This window comes from Hemiscyllium ocellatum, chromosome 9 (assembly GCF_020745735.1).
Source record: "Hemiscyllium ocellatum isolate sHemOce1 chromosome 9, sHemOce1.pat.X.cur, whole genome shotgun sequence".
Taxonomy (NCBI): domain Eukaryota; kingdom Metazoa; phylum Chordata; class Chondrichthyes; order Orectolobiformes; family Hemiscylliidae; genus Hemiscyllium; species Hemiscyllium ocellatum.
Window position 1 is genome coordinate 104415686 of NC_083409.1, and position 22338 is coordinate 104438023.

General features: G+C 44.4%; 1 protein-coding gene across 1 annotated transcript in view; it reads left to right on the forward strand.

The window, feature by feature from the left end:
- Positions 1-22338, forward strand: part of miga1 (mitoguardin 1) — a 112114-nt gene that overhangs the window by 35704 nt on the left and 54072 nt on the right. The window contains exon 7 of the mRNA XM_060829613.1: positions 3795-3918. Coding sequence (XP_060685596.1) covers positions 3795-3918 — 124 coding nt within the window. The remainder of the gene's footprint in view (positions 1-3794; positions 3919-22338) is intronic.

The following is a 22338-nucleotide window of genomic DNA, read 5'->3' on the forward strand; positions in this document are numbered from 1 at the left end:
AGATTCCCCCTCATCCTTCGAATCTCCATTGAGTACTGACTGAGGAAAGTACATTGAGGATAGTAATGGTGTGCAAGGATATGGGGATAAAGGCAGGAGATTGGCACTTAGGTAATAAAGCTGGACTAGACAATAGAGACAGTGCAGACATGATGGACTGATTGGCTTCCTTCTGTGTCATAACAAGTCTACGATTCTGTGAAGCAGGAATGTGATAATGACAAGATAATCTATATTTTTATGATTTTCATTATGGGGTCACTATTGTGTGGGAACCTGGGGAGAGTTGTCTTGCTCTTGGGATCTTTACAATCCATTGGATTTAACATCTTTTCTGAAAGATGGCAACTTTTGACAGTGTAGCACTCTCCCTGTACTGCAGTGGAGAGGCAACCTTGATTTGGTGCTTGGGTTTCTAGAATGGAGTATTTAAGTAGAGTCATCGAGTCATAGTGTCATATAGCATGACCCTTCAGTCCAACACATACAGGCTGACCAGATATCCTGAATTAATCTAGTCCCATTTGCCAGCATTTGGCCCATATCCCTCCAAATCCTTCCTATTCATATACCCATCCAGATGCCTTTTAGATGTAATTGTACCAGCCTCCACCACTTCCTCTGGCAGCTCATTCCAAACACACACTACCCTCTGCATGGAAAGATTGCCCCTCAGGTCCCTTTTATATCTTTTTCCCTTCTCACTTTGAACCTATTACCTCTAATTTTGGACTCCCCTACCCTGGGATCTAAAATCTGACATCTGAACTCAGTGGTGGGAGTGCTATTAACTGAGAGATGGTGGACACTGGAGTTAGATTGGCTTTAGACAGTGTGAGCCTGGATTAAATACTCAAGCCTCTGAGTCACACGTGAACCGTGTGATCCGTAACCTTCAAACAAAGACAAGCGTGTTATCAACTGAGCTAAAGCATGCATTGTTGAAAGTGGAAGCTAATGACAAATTGTAAGCATAGAATTCTTAAGGGGAATGTTGGGAGGGTGTTTCCCTCATGGGAGTGTCGAGGGCCAGAGGGAACAGTCTCAGAAAAGAGGGGCGCCAATTTAAGACTGAGATGAGGAGGAATTTCTTCTCTTAGAAGGTTTGCAGTCTTTGGAACTCCTTCCCACAGGGATCCGAGGGGGCAGAGTCCTTGTGTATATTTAAGGCCGAGATAGATTCTTGATCAGGAAGGGAATCAAGGGTTATGGGGAAAAGGCAGGAAAGTGGATGTGAGGAATGTTGGATCCTGTTGAATGGTGGAGCATGCTTGAGAGGGTGAATGACCTCCTCCTGTTCCTATTTCTTGTGGTTTTATGGTCTTAAATAGACTCTTTTCTCAATCATGAACTTATGCAGTTCTACAGGAGTGTGTTTTCAAACATCTTTTGGATCACCTTAGACCAGAAACTGAACTGAACAAGTCATATAAATACTGTGGCTAAACAAAACCAGGTCAAAGGCTAGGATTACAGCAGTGAATACCTTACCTCTGGCTCCCCAGAGTCTGTCTACCATCTTCAAGGCACAAATCAGGAGTGTAATGGGATGCTCCCCACTTGCCTGGATGGGTTCAGCTCCAACAACACTCAAGAAGCTTGACACCATCCAGAACAAAGCAGGCCACTTGATTGACGCCATATCCATCACTGTAAACATTCATGCTCACCACTACATCTATGAAATGCACAGTAGTCACTCAACAAATTTTTTTCAGTAGCACCTTCCAAACCCGTTACTTTAACCAGAAGGACAAGTACAGCAGATGCATGCAAATGCCACAACCTTCAAGTTCCCCTCCAAGTTAAATTTATCTGACCTGCTGGGTCAAAATCCTCGAACTCTCTTCTGGGGTGTACCAGCACCGCATGGACTGTAGTATTTAAGAAGACAGCTCATCACCACCTTACCTGGGGCAATTAGGGATGAGCAATAAATGCTGACTTAGCAAGTGACATTCACATCTCATGAACTAATAAATTTTAACACAATATCACATGTTTGCACTTTCCATAAATAATTGAGCATTGGACTTCAGTGTTAGCATATTTACTTCTGACTTGAAGCTGTGTGGAGAGTTAATGGATTTTAATGGGGATAAATGAAAGCCAGTGCTTGTCTGGAACAGGAAGAATGAGCTATATACAGAATGCATAGAACCCATTAGCATTTGGTAGGAGAGAGCACTCAGATACAATTACCGGTTCTTCTTTGAATCAGTTGTCAATTTGGTTGATGAGGGCTTATATTTACATATCAGAATAAATAATGTTAACTCTGAACGAAGATTATATCTCAAGTATGCATTACATTCACCTCTCAATGGTCATGACTTATGGAAGAGGAGCAAGGGGCACTTTCATTAAGGATAAAGAAAAGTCTTCGCATTTGTAGAGCACTTGGCACAGTGGCTTTGGAGCAGCTTGGTGGCTCAGTGGTTAGCACTGCTGCCTCACAGTCCCAGGGATCCAGGTTCAATTCTAGCCTCGGGCAACTGTCTGTGTGGAGTTTGCACATTCTCTCTATGTCTACGTGGGTCTCCTCTGGGTGCTCTGGTTTCCTCCCAGAGACCAAAGATGTGTAGGTGAGGTGAACTGGCCATGGTGTTAATGGATATATAGGTTAGGTGTATGAGACAGGGGAAATGTAAAGTAATAGGATAGGGAAATGGGTCTGGGTGGGATACTCTTCGGAGGGTCGCTGTGGACTTGTTGGGCCAATTGGCATGTTTCCACACTGTAGGAATTTTTTGATTCACTTCTTGTGATCTTCTTTCATCTCCATTGCTTTAGAGCCTATTAAATACTTCTCAAATGTTATGAACGTTGTAATGCACGAGATAATGGTAATAGTGTTTGCCTTGTAATCTAGAATGCTGGAACCTCCTGCTAATTTTGAGAGACATGGGTTGAAATCCCAGCAGGGCAGATGGTGAAATGTGTATTTTATAAAAATCTGAATTAAAAGCTTATCTATTGGTAACTGTGACCACTACCAATAGCTGTAAAAACCTGTCTGCTCCACTACTGTCCTTCAGGGGAGAAAATGTTACATCCCTACGTGGACTGGCCTATATGTGACTCCAGGCCCATCCACAGTAATGCATTTGACTCTGAACTGGTGAGAGAGTCAGTCGTTTCCAGGGCAACTAGGGATGGATAACCAATGCTAGCCCTGCCAGAGACACACGTGTCCCGTGAAAGAATAAATAAACTATCAGCCTTTATCTCTACGAATTTTGCTTCAGATGGTTACATCTAATTAAACTGAATCTAAAGCAATCATGCACCACATCTCAAGAAGAGTTCAACTGCACTTGGAAGAGATGTGAATAACTGGGGCAAGATGGACTAAAGACGTTGGATTGCATAAATTGTGGATTAGCTAATTGGATGTTTAAGATGATAAAGGATTGATGGAGTAGATCAAGGGAAATTATTTCCTTGTTGAAGGGAGTTCATAACAATGAGTCCTAAGTTTAAAATTACAGCTGGTCTATTTGCAGTGATGTTGGAAAATGCTTCCATGGTTTTATCTCCTGATTTGAATTACAAATATTGTACAGGACACTGGGGAGAACTCCATTGCTGTTCTTTAGAGTAGTGCTGTGGGATCTCCTGTGTCCTTCCACCCTCCAACAGTTCAGGGTTTCTGGAACACTGTCAGCTTGGACTATGAGTTCAAGATTCTGGAGTGGGCATTGAATCCTCGATTGAGCGATGGTAAATTACCTGGCTAACATTCAGGAGTTCTGTACTAACTGATGTTCCCCATCTCTTTTTGCCTCCAATAGGACATAATTAGTGCAGAGTTCATACACAAACTGGAGTCTTTACTCCAGCGGGCTTATCGTCTGCAGGAGGAGTTTGAAGCCACTCTGGGTACACCTGACCCGATTTCCCTTGTGAACGATATCGGTGAGTCTGTGCTTGTGTCATTTATTTGCGTGATCCGTTGCTTATTTGTGCAACTCAGAGAGTACTAAAGCCCTATCCTAATACATTTCTGATGAGTCTCACATCTCCAATCCACTAAATTAACCCAAAGCAGCACATGCTGACCTTAAAATGTTCATTCCTTGTTTTCAAATATTTCCATATCTCCACTGCCCTCAGGATCTCTTTAGTCTCCTTTAATCCTTTAACTGTCCAGGAGTTCTGCTGTCCCCCAACTCTGGCCTCTTGTTCATCCCTAACAATCCTTCAATTCTCCATAATGTTCCATCGCTCCACTGTAAGTGGTCAGTTTGTGCTGTGGGAGGAAACCGGAGCACTTGGAGGAAACCCACACAGACACGGGAAGAATGTGAAACTCCACTGTCTTTGCCCTCAAGTTTTGGAATTCCTTCTCTAATACTCTCGGCCTCCCTGCCTGCCACACGCTCCCTTGCGCTTCAAGTCACTCCAACGTTTTGACCAAGCTTTTGATCAGTTGTCCTTACATGGTTCGGTAGCAAACTGATCATACTCCTGTGAGGTGCTTTAGTGTGTTTCACTGCATCCAAGCTGCTACATGAATCTATGTTGTTTTTGATACTGTAGACAGCACGTTGTGAAAAACATGTTCAAAACTTTAACCTAAGAGGTTAAAGGTCTAAGAGGTAAAGTCTAATCTTTCTCACTGGGCTTCTCCCCCTTAGGATCTTCAGCAATGCCAATTGATTACCTTTCTCCATCTCCTCTGGTCAGGTACCATTCCTTTTCCAATCCAACTATGTTTGGATATCTTGTAGTGATTGTAATGAGGTTAACCAGGTGGACCTCATAGAATGAGTTCCCTGATTGGAGCTGTTAACCTAGTTCAATCAGGGAGCCCTGGCTGACAGATATAAACAGAAGTATCAGAGGTTCTGTTCACTCTGAGAGCTGGCTCTGGGGGAGCTGGGCCAGTGTCAAGTACAATAAAAGGCGAGTTGGTGACAGGATACCAGCCTTGCTGGAGATGTTTCACCTCTCCCCACTGTTTTTTCCACCTTTCTTTCACCTTTCCTCTTCTCCTTCCTCCTGGCTGTCTTACCTCCATCACTCACCTTACCACATTTCCTCAGTTGTGGCATATCCAACAGCAACATCACTTACCATCTCCTGGTTTATTGGAAATTAAGTACACCTGCTCATTCCTTCTCGTTATCCAGGGCTGGTGAGAGACCAGCGTTTTGCCTTGTCCTTCCACCTCTTTCAAAGGCAATGGTTCGGACTGGAGTACAGTCCCTCTCTTACCCCACTTATTGTCAGCCTTCAGTGCTGTACTGAAGATGTGCTGCACTGTCAGTATATAACATAGAACATTGAACTATGCAAGACAGGAATGGGTCCTTTGGCCCATGATGTTGTGCTGACCATGATGTCGAATTAAATTAATCCCTCCTGCCTGCCTATGGTCCATATCCTTCCATTCCTTGCTTATTTGTCTGCTTATCTAAAAGTCCCTTAAAGCCCCCCCCCCATCGTATGTTACTCCACCACCACCTCGGCAGCACGTTCCAGACTCCTACCACTCTCTGGGTAAAAAAAAACTTTACCCCTCACATCTCCTTTGAACCTTTCCCCCCCTCACCTGAAATGCTTGCCCCCTAGTATTAGACATTTCAACTCTGGAAAAAAGATTGCGACTGTCAACCCGATCAATGCATCTCATAATTTTATAGACTTACATCAAGTGTCCCCTCAGCTTCCACCACTCCAGAGAAAGTAACCTGAATTCTTCTAGCTCTCCAATCCATGTGGCATCCTGGTAAATCTCTCCTGCACCCTCTCCAAAGCCTCCATGGTGCCGTCTTTCTGGTGAGATACTAAACCGAGTGCCTGTTTCGCCTAGAATTCTGGTTTATTCCTTAACTAACACCAGCAAAAAGAGATGAAGGCAAAGTCTGCAGGGGCTGTGAATCAGGGTTAACAGAAAATGTTAGTCTTCCATTAGAGATCAGAAAGTGCCCGTGCAGCGAGGTAAGGATGACAACAAAGTATGATTTGTTGCCAACTTTTCATTAAGTCAGAAGACATGGTCATTTATTCGTAGCTTTGTGTGGGATCTTGCTGTGTGCAAACTGGCTGTCCGGGGAGCAGAGGCAGACCATGCAGCTACTTCAGCCACTCACTTGGATTGTGGCTGTTTGTCCCAGGTAAGTCCCATTTACCTGTGCCTGCCCCGTGTCCCTCAATAGGGGAGATGATGGCCTAGTGGTGTTCACGTTGGTCTATTAATCCTGAGACCTAAGTAAAGTTCTGGGGACTCCCACCGTAGCAGATAGTCGGATTTGAATTCAATAAAAACCTAGAATTGAGAGTCTAATGATGACTGTGAATCATTGGTGTGGGAAAACCCATTTGGCACATGAAAGCACTTCAGGGAAGGAAACTACCATGCTTAACTGGTGTGGCCTACATGTGACTCCAATGTGGTTGACTCTTAATTGCCTTCCTAGCAAATAGGGATGGGCAATAAATGGGCTGGACAAGCAGCAATATCCGCATGCTGCAAATGAATAATATAAAAGTCTCGTTCTCAGTTTTGAGGTTTTTTATTGGCTCCCAGACTCCATTGTTTGTTGCAGGAGAGAGTCTCAGATTTTCAACAGTACGCAAGAGTCAAAAGTATTCACCTTGAGGTCGCAGAAGGTGCTATGTGAATGCATGTCTTACTGTCCTTACCATATACTTTTCAGTTTATAAAGAGCAAAGGCAGCTACAGCTCACTAGGGGGCAGCAGTTACACCAGTTGTGGCTGAGTATCCAGGGGAATGGTTGGGGGTGGGGAGAGGAGGATGGTTCAGGGGGTGGGGATGGGATGGTGACAGAGCCAAATTTAGCTGTTGGCTGCCTGTTTGGCATTCCTCCCTGTCACCTGCTGTTTGAGTTCGGCTGGGCCTGTTGAAGGTTGTGAACCCATGTGTCCTGCTGTGCAAGGGCCCGGACTCTGACTCAGGTTTACTGCTGGCGTGCTGTGATGAGAAGTCCAGCTGCTGTCTTGTCAGCTTCCCCTCGCCTCTTTCCCAGTCCTCTCCCCTCCCCCCCCAGCCCAGCGGAACCTGTAACTGAGCACCAATAGAAAGAAAGAGAAACTTGCATTTGTGTAGCACCTTCATGCCCTTCTAGGATGCCATAAGATGCTTTAAGGCCAAACTTTTTGGAGTGCGGTTACTTTGTCAAAAATGCCATGGCCAGTTTGTGTCCTGAAAGATTCCAGGATCATAACCACATCTCAGTATTGCTCTAGGTCATGGGGAGAAGTTTTCTGCACTTTGAGTTATGTCCCTGAGAGCATCAGGTTACAGGCTGGAAGTTGTATTTGATAATATTTTTCAAACGGATCTCCAAAAACCCGAATTAAACTATCGGCAATGCAGCATGACTGATGTGTAAACTGGGAAGCAAAGCTGGTCTCATCCAGAGTCTTACCAATCGACCCAGATGCCTCTCCCCACCACTCCGGCATACCCATGACCTAACTACCTCCGTTCAAACATCCCCAATTACAACCTACCCTGCTAACCCATGCCCCGTGATCCAAACGGAGTAACCCTGACCCACCCTATTCCCTTAGTCATTCCAACCCCTATCCGTAACTCACTGACTGTGATACCCAACAACTTAATGTCGCAACCAGTCAAGAATTCTACCTTCTCACCCATCCAACTCCTAGTTTATTCACTAAGAACCCTACCCACACCCTCACCTAGGAACCTATCTGCTCATACACTTGGGCTATCCAACCCTCCACTCCACCCATTTCACCCTTCACCCATTCAACTACCATCCACCACCCTCTTTCACCACTTGGTACCTTAATGCCTCACCTACCTGGACTGTACCCCTTCGACTACCTAATGACATGATGGCTGGGTCAGCATTTAGTGCCCGCTCCCCAGTTGCCCTTTGAGAAGGTGGTGGTGAGTTTCCCTCTTGAACCATTGCAGTCCATGTGGTGTAAGTTGACCCATGATGCTCTTAAGGAGGGATTTCCAGGATTTTGATCCAGCAACAGTGAAGGAACAGCGATATATTTCCATGTCAGGATGGTGAGTGACTTGGAGGGGAACCTGCAAGTGGTGGTGTTCCCGTGTACCTGCTGCCCTTGTCCTTCTAGATGGAAGTGGTTGTGGGTTTTGAAGGTGTTGTGAATTTCTGCAGTAGATGGTACACATTGCTGCTACTCAACGTCAGTAGTGGACGCAGTGGATACTTGTGGATGTGGAGCCAATCAAGTGGACTGCTTTGTCCTGGATGGTGTCAAGTTTCTTGTGTGGGGGGGTATTCCATCACACTCCTGACTTGTGCCTTGTAGATGGTGGGACAAAGTGAGGACTGCAGATGCTGGAGATCAGAGCTGAAAACATATTGCTGAAAAAGCGCAATAGAGCAGGAGAATCGACGTTTCGGACATGAGCCCTTCTGGGGAATCAGGCAATGAGTTACTCACAGCAATATTCCATGCCTCTGACCTACCTTTGCAGCCCCTGTTTATGTATGATGAGTCCAGTTCAGTGTCTGGTCAATGGTAACCCCCACCAGGATATTGATAGTGGGAAAATAAATGGAAGATCCCTGTTTTGGAACTCTCTAGTTCTAGATTCCCCTAACAAAAGGAAACAGCTTCTCAGGATCATCCATCCTGCCAAGGCCCCTCAGAGTTGTTGAAAGTTTCAATAGGATTGCCTCTCATTCTTCTGAACGCCAATGAATCTGGGCCCAACCTGCTCAGCCTTGCCTCCAAAGACATCTCCATCATTCCAAGGAATGGCCAAGTTAAGTTGTCTGAACTGCTGCAGTACAAGGATGTCCCTCCCTCTGTTAAGTGACCAAAATTTCATGCAGGATCTAAGATGTGGTTGAAGTAGCAAGTCTTTTTTAATTGTCGTCTTCATCTATGTCTAATATGTTTCGGGCATGAGCCCTTCTTCAGGGCTCCATGCCTGAGGAAGGACTCATGCCCGAAACGTCGATTCTCCTGCTCCTTGGATGCTGCCTGACCTGCTGCGCTTTTCCAGCAACACATTTTCAGCTCTGATCTCCAGCGTCTGCAGTCCTCACTTTCTCCTAATAAGGACCAACATTTGGTTAGCCTCCTTGATTACTTTCTGTGTCTGCATACTGACCTTTTGTGTGACTCATGTAAGACGTGGACATTGCAAACTGGCGTATGATTTTTGAACCAATGTAATACCGGAAAAATGGCAGCCAATTTGCACACAGTCCCTCAAATGGGTCACTGTCCACGTGATTTATTTGGGTGATGTGCATGTGTTGGTTGAGGGATAAATATTAGCCATGGCTCCATGGAACGTTCAAATGCTCTGCTTTGATTTGCACGAGATTCTTTCACATGTATCAAAGAGACCTCAGATTACTGTCTCTTTCTGTAAGGCTCTCCTGTTAAGATTCATCAGTGGTTTATCCTATATCACTGATAACTGAATAGGCCCTCAGATTCCATGTAGAAAGATGATTGGCCTTTTGTGACAGGGTTGGGTCCACAGGCAAGTCCTACATCATCACACTTGGCATCATTAGTTTGATAAGTTTTCGATGTAAGTTTCCATTGAACTTTGATTTTTTTTTGTTACAGTATGGTATCAGGGTCTGTCTAAAGCATTATTATTTATTTAAAAGAATAGTAAAGAGTAGTGGTGGCAACACTATACCCCACCAGAAACCACCAGACTGACATCCAGAGTCCAGATTTAATTTGATTTATTATTGTTGCATGTTTTAGATTACTTACAGTGTGGAAACAGGCCCTTCGGCCCAACAAGTCCACACCGACCCGCCGAAGCGCAACCCACCCATACCCCTACATTTACCCCTTACCTAACACTACGGGCAATTTAGCATGGCCAATTCACCTGACCCGCACATCTTTTGGACTGTGGGAGGAAACCGGAGCACCCGGAGGAAACCCACGCAGACACGGGGAGAACGTGCAAACTCCACACAGTCAGTCGCCTGAGTCGGGAATTGAACCCAGGTCTCAGCATTGCTGCCTCACAGCGCCTAACCACTGTGCCACCATGCCGCCCACTAAGTACAGTGAAAAGTTTTGTTTTGCCTGCAGTACAGGGAGAACATAACATACAAAGACAGAAGGATCAGAGGGTGATCGAGTAGAGCGAGGAGTACAAAGTTACAGCTGCAAAGAAGGTGCACAAAAAGCAGATCAACATTAAATTTGCAATTTGAGAGATCCATTCAGAAATCTAATAACAGCCGGGAAGAAGCTGCTCTTGAACCTGTTGCTACATGTGTTTAAGCTTTTATATCTTCTGCCTGACCGATGGGATTATAACCAGTGTGGGAAGGGTCTTTGATGATGGTTGTCTGTCTGAGGCATCAAGCAGTGTAGATGGAGTCAATGATTGGTGAAGACCAAAATCATGTCCCCATTTCATATTCAAATAGTTATTTGGTAATATCGAACTTGAGTATTGCTTTACAACTACACATATAATAAAGGTTTTTCATTTTGCTCACATCAGGATAATTTGCAAGAATACAAATTCAAGGGAAAAATCAGCCCTATAAAATTTGGGATGACAGTCCATTTTAATCACCTTTTTTTCTTGTGAGTAATTCCTTCCCTGTTGTTTTGATAGGGCAGCAGTACTTCCTTCAAACTTTGACCCAAAGAGTAATATCCTTTTATACTGTTGCCCCTCCCCCACTTAAATTTACATTCTTTTGATGCGTCCTGATGGGTGCAAGATCAAAACCTTCAACAAAATGTATTTATTAAGCAATGTTCAGATTCATTTAAAGGGTTATTGTGGCACAGTGGTAGTGCCCTCAACTATGGACCTAAACATCAAGGATCAAGTTCCTCCTGCCCCAAAGGTATGTCTGATTAAAAATAATTTTCTTTTCAATATTTGATGAGAAAGGTGGATGAATCATAGCCAGTAAATATAATTTTGAACCAGTAATGGAGCCCTGTCAGAATAATATGGAAGGGACTACTCAAGGAAGAGATGATTAAAGAAAGAGCTAACATTTATCTAGCCTCTTTTACAACCCCTGGGCAACTCAAAGCACTTAACAATCATTGAGCTACTGTTGAAGTGTAGACACTGTTACAATGTAGGAAATATAGTAACCAATATGTACACAGCTAGCAGCCACAAGCAGAAATTCTGTGTCTGTGATTTTGGTCAGGGGATATGAAACCAGCGGGATTTAAAAGCTGAAGATTTCATAGAATCATAGAAACCTGCAGTATGGAATCAGGCCATTTGACCCATCGCATCTACATCACCCCTCCGAAGAGCAGCCCACCCACACCCACCCCATCCTTGTAACGCAGCATGGCTATTCCACCCACTCTGCACATCCCTGAACATTTGAGCAATTTAGCGTGGCCAATCCACCTAACCTGCACATCTTCGGACTGTGGAAGAAAACTGGAGCAAACCCACGCAGGCACAGGGAGAATTTGCAAGCGCCACACAGACAGTCTCCCAGAAGTGGGATTGAACCCGGGTTCCTGGTGCTGTGAGGTAGCAGCCATTCCACCCTTTCAGGAGGGCACAGTGAAGGAGGCCAGGCAGGAATTCTGTCATGTGGAGGGACTCTCACCAAGCAAGAGGTCAGAGGTCACACGACACCAGGTTATTGTCCAACAGGTTTATTTGAAATTACTAGCATTGTTTTGCCTGACGAAGGGGCTACACTCCGAAAGCTTATGATTTAAATGAACCTGTTGGACTATAACCTGGTGTCATGTGACTTCTGACCTTGTCCACACCAGTCCAACACCGGCACCTCCGGAGGAAGAAGTCAGAAAGAAAAGACACAGCTTGAATCGGTCAAACACTCGTCGCTTTGCTGAGAGAGGAGTGAAGATGCTGTTATAAAAGGCAACATAGCTCATTGCAAGAAAGTTCCAGAATATTCTGGCGTCAGGAAGAGAGGTGCACCAATGAAGGTCAAGATGACTTCCTGAAGGAAATATTTTCACAACAACTGTCTCTGGATATGGATAGATAACACTGGATTCATTAGCAGCCACACTCTGCTTGATAGCAAGGCAGAGAGGGGGGTGGGGTGTACAGGAGCTGATGAGCACGGAGACTGGTTTGGCATTCGGCCTGGTGCCTTTCTATAAAGGGAAAGTTATTCTTTTCAAAAACAGGCAGCAGCAGTGGCTGATAGGGACTGTTGAAAGTTGTCAAGTGGTGTGAAGGGAAACAGAGACGCTTGGTAACCAGAGCTGGGTGCCCAGCAGAGGGACTTTGAGAAGTGGATCTCTGGACAGTTATGAGTGAACGGAGGGTAATGCTTCCTTTTGCTGTTAATGCACAGGAACAGCATCTTGGTGAATCCTGGCTTAAGATGGATAAAAAAAAATCAGGAGTTTTTTTTTGAAAACGCACTGGAAATAATTTTCTCTTTTTTTTGTTGTGGGGTGGGGAGAGGGGAGTAGGGAAAGTGGGAATGGAGTGACCCCGCCTCCACTTTCAAGATGTGAAGGGAGATGATTGGAACAGCACCAGGGTCCCAGGTTTGATTCCAGCCTCGGGCGACTGTCTGTGTGGAGTTTGCGCATTCTCCCCGTGTCTGCGTGGGTTTCCTCCGGGTGCTCTGGTTTCCTCCCACAGTCCAAAGATGTGCAGGTCAGCTGAATTGCCCATGCTAAATTGCCCATAATGTTAGGTGCATTAGTCAGAAGGAAATGGGTCTGGGTGGGTTGCTCTTCAGAGGGTCGGTGTGGACTGGTTGGGCCGAAGGGCCTGTTTCCACACTGTAGGGCATCTAATCTAATCTAAAAATCAACAGAAAAGAAACTGAATTAGGAACAAAAATGCCTCCGGGTTTTTAACAGGGTTTCATGTTGCAACATGTCAAAATGTGGTTGAAAGCCCCACAAATATCACAGATGTTAGGAGTAGGATTACGCCATTTAGCCCTACCTCCTCTTATGGACCCTGAACCTCCACATTCCTCCCCCCCTCCACTCCCCTAATCTTCAAGCCTCCATTCAACATGGTTGTGACTGGACTTTTACTTTGACTCTATTTTCTTTTCCACTGGCAAGACTTTGATTCTCTTCATGCCCAACAATTTATTGATTTCAATCCCAGTCCAGAATGAAGAGTCTTATTTTGTAAATACAAGTGATTGACTAGAGACCATTCATCAAAGAGCACTGTGCCAACCTGTGACTGCCGCGCCTGTGATTTTGTGTTTATAAAATCTTCTGTGTAGTCATCAGACTCTGGATAAATTTGATGATAGATCTTTATTTTTAATGCCATATTTTTCCGTTCTTCATTCTTACTGCAAAACAATTCTTTGGATATCACTGCAAAAAAAAAAGCTTTAGTTTTTAGGTATGTTTGATTGTGGACTGAAATGGTAAATGGGCTGGTGACAAAATTGCTGTTCTTCTTCAAATAATAGATTACTGAAACCTGACTGTGAGTTGTGTTACAACTGTATGCAGCAGGGCCATGTGAGATAAGACAACATGGCACTGAGCAATTTTGGGCAGTATCAGATTTGGCTGGCAACAGACTGCTGATTGGTTTGTACAGTTGCAGCCACTTGTGCCTGTCAGGGGTTATCACCCTGGTGACAGCTCTCTGATTGGATCATGGGCAGCTGAACAGCTGGTGTGTGTGAATGACACAAGGGAAGAAGGTTTCCAGACTGGAAGAAGCAGAGTCTGTCTGTCTGTCTGTATATGCAGCAAAGTAACTCAAGTCTGAAGACAGGTCTTTATTCTCTCCCTCAATTTGCTGTTGCTGTAACTAGTGTAAACAACAGAGTGACTCTTCAACAAGTGAGATTGAAAAGCCCCTTTGAGATGTTGGCAGAGTTTTGCCCGGGTTAGAGGGTTTGAACTATAGGGAGAGTCTGAATAGGCTGGAGTATTTTCCCTGGAGCATCGGAAGTTGAGGGATGACCTTATAGAGGTTGATAAAATTGAGGGGCATGGATAGGGTTAACAGACAAGGTCCAGAACGAGAGGCCATAAGTTTAGGGTGATAGGGGAATGATTTAAAAGGGACCTAAGGGATGTTTTCTCTCAAAGGGTGGTACATGTATGGAATGAGCTGCCATAGGAAGTGGTGGAGGCTGGTACAATTGTAATATTTAAAAGGCATCTGGATGGGTACATGAATAGGAGGAGTTTAGAAGGATATGGGCCAAGTGCTGGGAATGGGACTGGATTAATTTAGGATATCTGGCCAGCATGGATAAATTGGAGTGAAGGGTTTGTTTCCATGCTGTATATCTCTGAGTCTATATGCAAGGCTGAATTCTTCTGTAGGAGCAAATTACTGCAGCTGCTGGAATCTGTACTGGAAGCAACAAATGCTGGAGATCACAGCAGATCAGACAGCATCCATGGAGAGAGAGCAAGCTCCTGTTTTGAGTCTAGATGACTCTTCATCAGAGCTGAATTGGTATAAAGGGGACGGCAATTACGATTCTCTTGAGGCCGCAATCCTGATGTCGGACTCAATTCCAGGTCAGGTATCCAGATGCGGCCCTGGTGGGACATTGGTCACAACCTTCCAGATGGTGGCCACTTTAGAAGCTGCCTCAGGCTCAGAGGAAGTCTCATTGTGATGTCTGTCCTGTTGGGAAATGTGAGTGCTGCTATGACAGGAGTTTGTAATAGTGTCTCAAAATGGAGATGATTTCTACAACTCAGGAGATTAAATTTTGTGCATGACCCCAGCAGGTGGTCCATCATTGTGCAGGGTGACCTCTGTAGACGTTATCTTGTGGCCAGCTGATGTCAGTGCATCCCAATGTATCTATATTTAAGTGGAGGTATTCATGGGTTTTAAACCAGGAAGTATGAAAGTAGATTTAAATTCAGAGGTTAAGACCGAGAAACTAAAAAACACAGAAAGGTTAAGTAATAATTTTAATTATCATTTGAAAAAGAAACCTCCAATACTCATTCAAATCATGGCTCAAACAATTTTACAGTACAGATGGAGGCCATTTGACCCATCATATCTATACCGGCTCCTGAAAGAACGACCCAGCTAATCCCATTGTTATGGACCTGACCAAAACCCCTCAAAGCGGGAGATAAGGGGGAGATGTCAAGGAGATAATCTAGACCTAACCGTGTCTTATTTTAAAGTAAACGGCCAGGTGTTATGTTCCAGATAAAATACAGTTGGTCAATCTGTCATGATTGAAGCATAACATGCTTTATCTATTCACTATAGTTAAAATACAATCTAAAGAAAGAAAGATTGGAATTACTTAACACTGTTGGAAACTTAACAGAATGGTAGATTATTTAACAGTAACTCTTCAAAACAGTAATATCCCATAAACACACCCTTGGCAAATGCAAGTTCAGTAAAATAGATTGTCTCATGCGATTTTTCAGTCCAGGAGGAAAGAATATTAAGAGAAAAACTCAGAGAGGGAGAGAATTCAAGCAATTTTCTGTAACAGGAAGAGATGTATAGCAGCTTCCATATCCCAACAGCTACTGAAAGTTGAACTAAAGTCCTGGTTCTGTGGGAGTTTGACTCGACCCATTCAGGCTGCTTCTATTGTTGCAATTTTTTTAAAAAACCAAGACCTTGCAAGCTGTTGTCTTTATTGGCTTGACACAGGCTGCTCAGTGCCTCTGTCTCAACCTCTCCATTAAAAACAGGACAAAATCTCCTCTGCACTGTCTCCAGAGCTTTAATGTCCTTCCTTAAATAAGATGTTTGGAACTGAACACACTACTCCAAATGTGGTCTGATTCGATAAGCCGCCTTAACAACTATATCAGCTTACCTGGCCACCTTCAGAGAATTATTCATGAGAACCCTGAGGTTTGTCTGCTCCTGTACTCCCCTTAGAGTTATACCATTGAGCCTGTATTGTCTCTCTATGTTTCCTCTAACAAATGTGTTACCTTACCTTTCTCTGCAATGAAATTCATCTGCCGGGTGTCTGCCCAGTTGGCCACTCGTCATCCTCACAATTCACTATTCTTCCCAACTTAGTATCATGGGTAAGTTTAGCAATTTTGCCCTCAACACCCATCTCCAAATTGTTCATATAAATCAGAAATAGCAAGAGTCTCATCATCAATTCTTGGGAAACACCACTTTCAACTCTCTCCAATCTGAGAAATGCCTATCTGTACCTGCCCTCTGTTTCCTATCTTTCAGCCAACTTCTAATCTGTACTTCCAAGACCCATTCAATCCCACACATTTCTACTTTGCTAAGCAACACCCCATTTGGCACCTTATCAAATGCTTTCTGAAAGTCCAAACATGTAACATACACATCATTACCCTCACCTCCTGCCTGTGTCACCTCGTCAAATCACTCAATTAAATTCATCAGATGTAACCTGACAAATGGACGGCACAGTGGTTAGCACTGCTGCCTCACAGTGTCAGAGACCCGGGTTCAATTCCTGCCTCAGGCAACTGTCTGTGTGGAGTTTGCATATTCTCCCCGTGTCTGCGTTGGTTTCTTCCCACAGTCCAAAAATGTCCAGGTTAGGTGAATTGGCCATGCTAAATTACCCATAGTGTTAGGTGAAGGGGTAAATGTTGGGGAATGGGTCTGGGTGGGTTGCTCTTCAGAGGGTCGGTGTGGACTTGTTGGGCTGAAGGGCCTGTTTCCACACTGTAAGTAATCTAAAAAAGAACCTGCCCATGACAAAGCTGTGTTGACTGTCAAATATTATCTTCTTTTTCCCTGAGTGTATATGTACCTTATCCCATATTATGGTCTCGTCAGTTTTCCCTTATTGATGTCAAGCTGACTGGAGTGTAGTTTCCTGGATTATCCTTTGTCCCTTTCTCAAACAATGGTGTCTCATGTGCAATCCTCCACTGCCCTGGGATTAATCCTGTGTTCTGAGAGGCCTGGAAAATTTCTGTCAATGGTTCTGTAAATTACAGCCTTCCCTCTGTCAGCAATCTAGGATGTATCCCATCCGGGCCTGGAAACATCTCTACCTGGAGTGCTGCCGGCCTTTTTAGCACCTCTTCTTTATCTCTCACTATCCTGCCCAGTTGCTCAATACCCACATTTTTAACTGGGCCATTTTCTAACTTGGTAAAATCAGAAGCAAGTTATTCATTTAGTACAACTGCCATACCCTTTGGTTTATTGAGCAGTTTACCCTGCTTATTCCCTATGGGCCCCACTCTATCCTTTGCTAACATTTTGTTGTTAATATGTTTGAAGGACAGTTTACTGTTTGTTTTAGTATCATATGCTATCTTTCCTCATACTTCCTCTTAACCCCCCTCCTTCCAGTCTTAGCCTCTCTCCTGGATTTAAGATATTCTGCTTGATTTCTGTTCCTATTAATAATCAAATATGCATCATTGCCTCCTTTTCTGCTTCCTTATTTACTCATCAGTGTTCTTTGCCATCCAGGGCACTCCAGCTGTCCAGCTTTGGATACCCGTATATATTTCTCATGGGTATGTACCTAGCTTATACTCCATTCATCTCTTGTTTGAAATCCTCTCATTTTCATCCACTGCTTTATTTACCAAATTTCCAAGCAACTTTTGGACACCGAAAATCAGCCCTTTTCCAGTCTGGGATCTTAATCATTGACTGATTTTTATTTTTTTCAAACTTAAAATTGAACCTTATTGTATTATGATCGCTATTCCTAAAGTATTCACCCAATCTGATGTTCTCTTCATTTCCTGGCACCAGGTCCAGCACAGTTCCCTCCCTGGTCTGCACTGTTCCAGAACATTCTCCTGTACACATGATAGGAATTTCTCCCCTTCTGTGCTCCACACTCTACCTTTGTCCCCAGTCTACTTGAGGGTAATTGAAATCACCAATTATCACAACCCTATTTGTTCTGCAGATTTCCATAATTTTTAAAAAATGCAACCACAGGACATGGATGCTGCTAGCTGGCCAGCATTTATTGCCTGTCCCTAATTGCCCAGAGGGCAGTTAAGAGTCAACCACATTGCTGTGGGTCTGGAGTCACATTAGGCCAAGCCAGGTAGGGGTGGCAGTTTGGTTCGCTAAAGGATTTAGTGAACCAGATGGATTTTCATGACAATCGACAATGATTTCATGGACATCATTGGACTCTTAATTCCACATTTATTTTTGTAACTGAATTCAAATTTCACCGTCTGCCATAATGAGGTCCATCAGCCATGATTGAATGGGCCAAATGGCCTTACTTCTACTTCTATGTCTTATGGTATTACGGTCAAACTTGGATCCCCAGTGCATCACCTAGGTCTCTGGATTAGTTGTCTAGCAATAATACCACTAGGCCTTCAGCTCCCCCAGGCAATCTGCCTACAAATGCTTGCTCCTGCTTTTACTTCTGTGACAGACTGAAACGCCACACTTCTTGTAAAATTAAACAGTTAGTCCAATAGAGGTTGTGTTTTAATAATTACACATTTGAATATCCAACCTTGTCAGCAAGGACATGTAATGGCATAGTTTGAGGAGGAGCAGAGACAATGGTTAGGAGTTTCCGGATTTTCATGTTTAACTGGACACATGCAGAGTCTGGAAATTGCCAGCTAATTCCATAAAGCAATGAAGATTACTAACCTCATTGTTATCCGAAATGCAAAACTTGCGTCTTGCTTTTGATCTTTCTTTTTGTGCACCTCCTTCCATATCCATACCATTGTATTCCTCTCTCAGTTCTATTGCCCTAATGCACTTGGTAGGGTCTGATCTGCCTGTACTGCCAGCAAAACAAAACGCCTCACTGTTCCTACGGACATGTGACCGTGTTAATGTTCATCTGTGTGCCCTTTTAGAGTCAGAGTCATAGAGATGTACAGCACAGAAACAGACCCTTCAGTCCAACTCGTCCATGCTGACCTGATATCCCATCCCAATCTAGTCCCACCCACCAGTACCTGGATCATATCCCTCCAAACCCTTCCTGTTCATATACCCATCCAGATGCCTTTAAATGTTGTAATTGTACTAGCCTCCACCACTTCCTCTGGCAGCTTATTCCATACCTGTACCACCCTCTGCGTGACAAAGTTGCCCCTGAGGTTTCTTTTATATCTTTCCCCTCTCACCCTAAACCTATGCCCTCTAGTTCTGGACTCTCCCACCCCAGTGAAAAGACTTTGTCTATTTATCCCATCCATGCCCCTCATTATTTTGTTGAGTTTAAGCCTGCCCAATAGTTGTACCTCAACAAAGTGACTGAAAGAACGTGATCATTATATGGTCATTGTCACATTGCTATTTGTGGGAGTTTGCTGTGCATAATTTAGAAGCTATGCATCCTACATTGGGACAAGGTCTGTACTTCCCTCTGTGATGCTTCAGAACAGCCTGAGATATTCACAGCTGCTAAGTGAATGGCAAGCTGTCTTTATATTGTAAATATAAACTCTGGTTGGATATATTCCTACTTAACCTTTGAGTCATCGCAAAGATGTGTCGAATGGAAAAATGTTGATGAGACATTAATTTTTTTTTAACGTGCTGGTGAGATTGCTGAAGAATTTGCCACAATTTGCATTTTGGGAAGTGGGAGAGGGTCCAACTCCAGCTGGTCTTGGAGTTGATGTAACTGCTGAAGAATGGCAAATTTTGCCAAAGGATCCAATTGACGTCTATTTCTACTCACTGATCATTCGGCTGCCGTTTCAACACCAAATGAAGCCCAAAGATGACAACTTGTGTTCAAGTTCCACCATTAAATGGAGGAACATTACAAAATTCCGCTCGAGTCTGAGTGACAGGTAGATGTGGGGCTGAGACTGAGACAGTTCAATGTTGCTCCCTCTCTAACAGCCTTGTGGGTGTCCCTACACATCATAACTGCAGGGGGTCCACCAACACCTTCTCAAGGGCGGTAAGGGATGAGAAATAAATGCTGGCCTAGTCAGTAACACACATGAAGGAATTAAGAAAAAAATAAAAATCTGTCTTATGTTGGTTGAGGGATATAAATAGACCAGGCTGTGGGGAATAACAGAATTTAGATCAGAGTAGTGCTGGAAAAGCACGGCAGGTCAGGCAGCATCCGAGGAGCAGGAAAATCGACGTTTCAGGCAAAAGTGTTTCATCTTGCATGAAGGGCTTTTGCCCAAAACGCTGATTGTCCTGCTCCTCAGATGCTGCCTGACCTGCTGTGCTTTTCCAGCACCACTCTGATCTAAACTCTGGTTTCCAGTATCTGCAGTCCGCACTTTTGCCCTGTGGGAATAACAATGCTGTCCTCCACAATAATGCTACTGTATCATCTGTGTCCAGATGAGAGGTCAGATGGGCCCTTGATTTAACACCCCATTGAAAGGTTAGCACCACTGACAATGCAGCACTCCTTCAGCACTGTGTTGGCATGTTGGCTGAGATTATTCTGCCAAGGCCCAAAGTGAGACTTGAACCGATGAGCGTCTGAGTCCAAGAGCTGGAGCCCACTGGAGCAGTTCAAGATGGCACACTTAGCAGGAGGCCAGGTATCAGATTGCCACTGACAGGCCCGTGAGTGATGAAGTCAGTGGTAGCAGAACTGGACAGCCGCCCACTGTAGCAGCAGGAAGCTCAGTGATGTGCTTTATTGTCCACTTGGATATAATGTAACCGCATCTCCGATATGATTTAATCCTGCCTCCCTGATGTTGTGAAACGCATTCAAGTGACCTGCGCAGTGAAAGTTACAGTATAACTGAGGCTTCCTTCACTCAGTGTGAGGGTCCTTTTCACTTCCAGGGGTGTGAGCAGGTAGTGCTGGCTCCAAAGTCTAAAGGGGCAGTGCACGATAGAGGTGCAATTGGACCATCCCTTACAGCAGCTTCACAAAATGGAGCATAACCTCATAGAGTCATGGAGATGTACAGGACGGAAACAGAACCTTCAGTCCAACTCGTCCATGCTGACCAGATAACCTAAAATAATCTAGTCCCACTTGCCAGCACTTGGCCTATATCCCTTTAAACCCATCCTATTCATGTACCCGTCCAGATGTACAATTGTACCAACCTCCACCACTTCTTCTGGCAGCTCATTCCATACACGCGTCACCCTCGGCATGAAAAAAGTTCCTCCTTAGGTCTCTTTTAAATCTTTCACCTCTCACCCTAGAACTATCCCCTCTAGTTCTGGACAACCCTAACCTATGGAAATGTCTATTTACCCTATCCATACCCCTCATGATTTTATAAACTTCTATAAGGTCATCCCTCAGCCTCTGAATCCCTTGTTTCCGTTTCTTTGCTTGTCTTGGCTTCACTCTTATTTTTGCTTTCAAGAGGCAGCAGCACACCTGCTCTAGGCACAACATTGTCTCTTATTTTCTTGCCCATTTTCCCAGTGACCCTGGGAGAATAGCACTTCTGTCATTTAATATGTCTTGTCTTTCACCCAAACACAGATGGTTGCTTTTATCCTCATCCTTTCTATCCCTTGCCCAGAACCAGTTGCACCTCCATCTTTCCCCTGTTCTGATGAAAAGTCAGAGACCTGGAGGATTGGGTGTAATGTTTGTTGTTGTCCCGACAGTGCGGAAAGAGGCCATTCAGCCCATTGAGTCTGCACTGACCCTCTGAAGAGCATCCCACCTAGTCTCAACCCCCTACCCTATGCCTGTAGCCCTGCATTTCCTATGACTAATCCACCTAGCCTGCACATCCCTGAGGCAATTTAACATGGCCAATCCGCCCAGCTCTGGACTGTGGTGGGGGGGGGGGGACCGTAGCACCCAAAGGAAGCCCATGCAGATACAGGGTGAATGTAAAAATTCACACAGTCACCCAAGAGTGGAATCGAACCCGGGTCCCTGCTACCTGTTGAGCTGCCGTACTATCCAAGTCAACATTAGTGTTCCTTCCAAGAATCAGTGCGGTATTCCTCCAAGGGGTCAATGTGGGTCTGAGACACCCAGAACACTCAGACCATCGTCCCACTAACTCTGTTCTGCTTTCTACAGATAATGTTGCATCCTGCTGAGCATTTCCAGCATTTTCTGCTTTCATTGCAGATTTTCCGGAATCTGCAGTATTTAATTTTTCCTGCAATTGCCCTCGTGATGTGATGATTTTGATAAATCATCGTTTTTAAATCCTCTAATTTTGTATGTTTTATCTGATGGCTGTTGTTAGAATGGTAGCTCACTGTCCTTACATGATTCTGGGTTCCCATGCAGGTCCAAGGGCTTTGGAGATTGGTGCCTTTCAGATAAGATGTTAGCAGTTTGCTCAGTTAGATTACCTACAGTGTAGAAACAGACCCTTCGGCCCAACAAGCCCACACCGACCCTCTGAAGAGTACACACCTAGACCCATTTCCCCTCTGCAAATGTGTTGCTGGTGAAAGCACAGCAGGTTAGGCAGCATCTCAGGAATAGAGAATTCGACGTTTCGAGCATAAGCCCTTTGATTCCTGATGA